Raw genomic sequence first — 2,653 nt, 5'->3', positions numbered from 1 at the left:
CGCTGGGACTCTCCGCAGTGACGGCACGTCGCATCGCTGTCACCCTTTGTTGGAACCTGAAGCTAATCCCGACGGGGGAGGCGTCACATGCATAGCTTAGTGGTGGAGGAGCTCCCCCATGACGTGCAGCAGATCTCGCATGACCATAGCGATGTATGCCACCACCCACCAGTGTGGATTCACTTGCATGTCCAGCAATAGTCCTCAACCAGAGGCAGTGCTAGTTGATGTCGTCTTTGTCAGCAACACTTACCGCCACCTGCCAGAAGGGTTGCCGCTTCGGCCTCAGCAAAAAACTCCACTGCTCACTGTTGCACCACCAGAAGGGCAATCCACAACTGGGAACCATATCCCACTCTCACCCAGCTCTCACCGGCCGCCAGAATGTTCACCTCACCCGGCATCCCTTGCGGGTACTACTTAACCTCCCATCAGTAAGCGACTAACCTTCCATCCTCTCTTGGATCGTAATCTTTCATTTCTGATCGATTTTGAGACTGCTGACAGCTCTCTTGTGTAGAAATTTTAATACACATGCTTTCAATCGTATTGGACCGGATCTATGTCCGCGCACATTGTGACTGCGGCGTTCTCTGAATTCTCGCACATTTTCTTTTCCCTTTTCCCTCTCCTCACTAGGCTTGGTCTCTGTCTCGAGCCACTTGAATTAACAAATGGTACAGAAGCGACGTCGTGTTTGGACGTTGGACAAGCAGCATGTTTTCTGAAACTTGAGCGTGTTTGATTCTCGAGTTAAAGTTTAGCTCTTGTCACATCGAATGTTTGGATGATAATTAGAAGGACTAAACATGAGCTAATTATAAAACTAATTGCAGAAGTCCTGGGCTAATTCGCGAGACGAATCTATTAAGCCTAATTAATCCACCATTAACAAATGGTTATTGTAGCACCATATTGTCACCCCCAATAAAATTGTGTCAGATATGGTTCCGTCGTAGAAAATCAGGCTGCCCATCTTGTCTGGTCTCCTTAGGATATGGATGGATCATACGTGACCAATATCATAATCCTCCTGTGTCTCGGTCCATGAACTGTCATGAGTTGCACCTTGCACGCAGTGGGTCACGTTGGACTAACTACTTTTCAACCTAATATCTTAGACGCTGTTTGTTTAGGCTTTCCAGCAGCTTTCCACCCTAGGAAGCCAGAAGTTCAAACAAACGGCCAGCTTCTAGGCATCCAAAAGCCTACAGAAATTATGATTACATGAAAAGCCCAGAAGCAGTGAAATGTGAGTTTTTCACAACTTTCTACGTCAAGATCAAGAAAATTACCCACCTACCATCATTTATGTTGCGAACCGGTCATTTTTCTTTCCTTTGCTCTGCATGGGCGACGCCCCTCTGCTCCGCCCGGCATTTGGGCGGACGGGCGCCTCCCTCCTCCCGTCATCGCTGACCCGCCCCACCCCGCCGCGCCGCGCGGCGCGAGTGGTTGGTCGGCTGCCCCATGAAGGGGGGTCGAGGCAATGCCTGAGGTGGCAACGTGGCCACCGGGGCCGGATCCGGCAGGCGAGGCCGAGCAGGAGGAGGAGTTCTACGAGTCGCTGGATCGATTGTATATTGCTCAAGACCACACAAAAATCCAATGACTCGCCTGCCCGGGAAAGCAACTCTCGCAGAAGTCTCGAATGCCGCTTGTCTAGTTGCAGCTGCCTGCTGCCTACGCTGTCCAGGAATTGGACGGCATTATGCGGTTGGCCCTTGGCCGCCGGGCAGATTAAAACCTCTCGCGGATGGCACCAATGCTCGCACACACACCGCACGACAGCAGCTACCTGCTAACCCAGCAGGTACAGCCAGAATCCCAGCGATGTCGGCGGCGGCGGAGGAGTACCCGTGGCGCGCAGCAGGTCTTCGGCGACGCCATGGCGGCGCAGCGGAGCGCGCTGGTGCTCGCGTCGTACCCGGTGCTGCTCCTCCTCGTCATCCTGGCCGCGTTCGTCCGGTACCTGTGGGTCGCGCTTGCCATGTACTGCGCGCTCCTCTTCGTGCTCTCCTGCGCGTCCGGCACGTTCGCCGCCCGGGCCGCCAGCGACGAGGAGGAGGCGCGGCTCAGCCGGGGCGGGCTCTCGCCGACCGTCATCACGCCGGTCGCCCCGGCGTTCCCGTACGAGCCGCCGGCTGCGGGCGCGCCCGTCAGCGACTGCGCGGTGTGCCTCGAGGCGATGAAGGCCGGGGAGGCGGCGCGGCGGCTGCCGGCGTGCGCGCACGCGTTCCACAGAAGAAGGGAGGCAAAGAACCGCCCGAGGGGCCCGTGCAGCAGCCGTCGACCGAGCCGCCGCCGGTGTAGCTCCGGCAGGGGGGTGCGGGTGCGCCGTGCCACGCCGGCTGTATACAGGGTAGTTTCAACTTCGAGGATAGGTTTGCACATGCTATTTTGGGTTTTAATTAAATATAGTTGTTCTAGTGTGCTGTTCTGCTGGCTGTATATATACGTAGCGTATTTTGTCAACGATAATGCAATTATTATGCTAGCGATCTTGCAAACTCTGCCAGGTCGTCACCGCCTTTTCCACACAGTGAATTGCGATTTGAAAAGAACCCGTGAACACTACTGAGTACTGACTGAGACAAGCTGCAAAATATCTGTAATGGACACTGACTGACCAAGTCGATTTTCATCTGTTCCA

At 54.8% G+C, this 2,653-nt stretch overlaps 1 protein-coding gene across 1 annotated transcript; it reads left to right on the top strand.

Annotated features, from left to right (window-relative positions):
* The first annotated feature begins 1,642 nt into the window (after positions 1 to 1,642).
* LOC117853979 (uncharacterized) lies at positions 1,643 to 2,653 on the top strand. The gene has a single exon (XM_034736256.2). The coding sequence runs from the start codon at positions 1,757 to 1,759 to the stop codon at positions 2,579 to 2,581; it is 825 nt and encodes a 274-aa protein (XP_034592147.1). The 5' UTR covers positions 1,643 to 1,756; the 3' UTR covers positions 2,582 to 2,653.

The sequence above is a fragment of the Setaria viridis genome, chromosome 4 (genome assembly GCF_005286985.2).
Source record: "Setaria viridis chromosome 4, Setaria_viridis_v4.0, whole genome shotgun sequence".
NCBI lineage: Eukaryota > Viridiplantae > Streptophyta > Magnoliopsida > Poales > Poaceae > Setaria > Setaria viridis.
This window is presented reverse-complemented; position numbering and strand designations above follow the sequence as displayed.